The sequence below is a fragment of the Eimeria mitis genome, genomic scaffold, assembly GCF_000499745.2.
Source record: "Eimeria mitis Houghton genomic scaffold, Emh_scaff4458, whole genome shotgun sequence".
Lineage (NCBI taxonomy): Eukaryota > Apicomplexa > Conoidasida > Eucoccidiorida > Eimeriidae > Eimeria > Eimeria mitis.
Window position 1 is genome coordinate 4333 of NW_013572773.1, and position 604 is coordinate 4936.

The 604-nt window shown below is 56.0% G+C and overlaps 1 protein-coding gene across 1 annotated transcript in view; it reads right to left on the reverse strand.

The window, feature by feature from the left end:
- The window catches only part of EMH_0075320 (uncharacterized protein), a gene marked incomplete at both ends in the record, with an annotated part of 3668 nt that extends 3202 nt beyond the window's left edge, over window positions 1–466 (reverse strand). The window contains one exon of the mRNA XM_013499578.1: window positions 1–466. Coding sequence (XP_013355032.1) covers window positions 1–466 — 466 coding nt within the window.
- Between the last annotated feature and the right edge of the window lie 138 nt (window positions 467–604).

Consider the following 604-nt stretch of genomic DNA (forward strand, 5'->3'; position numbering starts at 1 on the left):
TAGCATGCTGTATACCTTCGCCTGTGCTGCTGGCTGTATCTTCTGTTGCTGTTGCTGCTGTTGCTGCTGCTTCTTCTGTTGCTGCTGCTGCATCGTTTATGCTGCTCGTTGCTGAGGTCACCGACTGCTGCAGCAGCCGCGCAACCCTAGCAGCAAACGTCTTCTCAGGTGTATCTGCAGCTGCTGTGTTTGTCTTTGTGGATGCAGCAGGGCCCCCAAAGAAGCCCCCATCAAAAAGAGCAGCAGCAGCAACATCTCCTGCTGCTGCTGCTGCTCCTGCTGCGCCTGCTGCTGCTGCTGCAGGGGAGGAAGCAGCACTGCTAGCTGGCTCTGCTGCTGCTGTCTGTACACCCGAGAAAACCTCACCGAAGGAGAAACATACACAGAAAATGCTGCTGCAGCTAGCAGCAAAAAATGTTGCTAAGAGAGCCGCTGCTGCGGCTCGCCGCCGCCGCTGAGCTGTCATTACAGCTGGTGGAGCCGCAGCGAGATCTGGTGTGCAGCAGCAGCAGCAGCAGCAGCAGCAGCAGGAGCAGCAGCAGCAGCAGCAGCAGTCTTCAGCTGCAGTATTTCAAAGGATAAAGAGGGGAAAAACTCAAAAAGA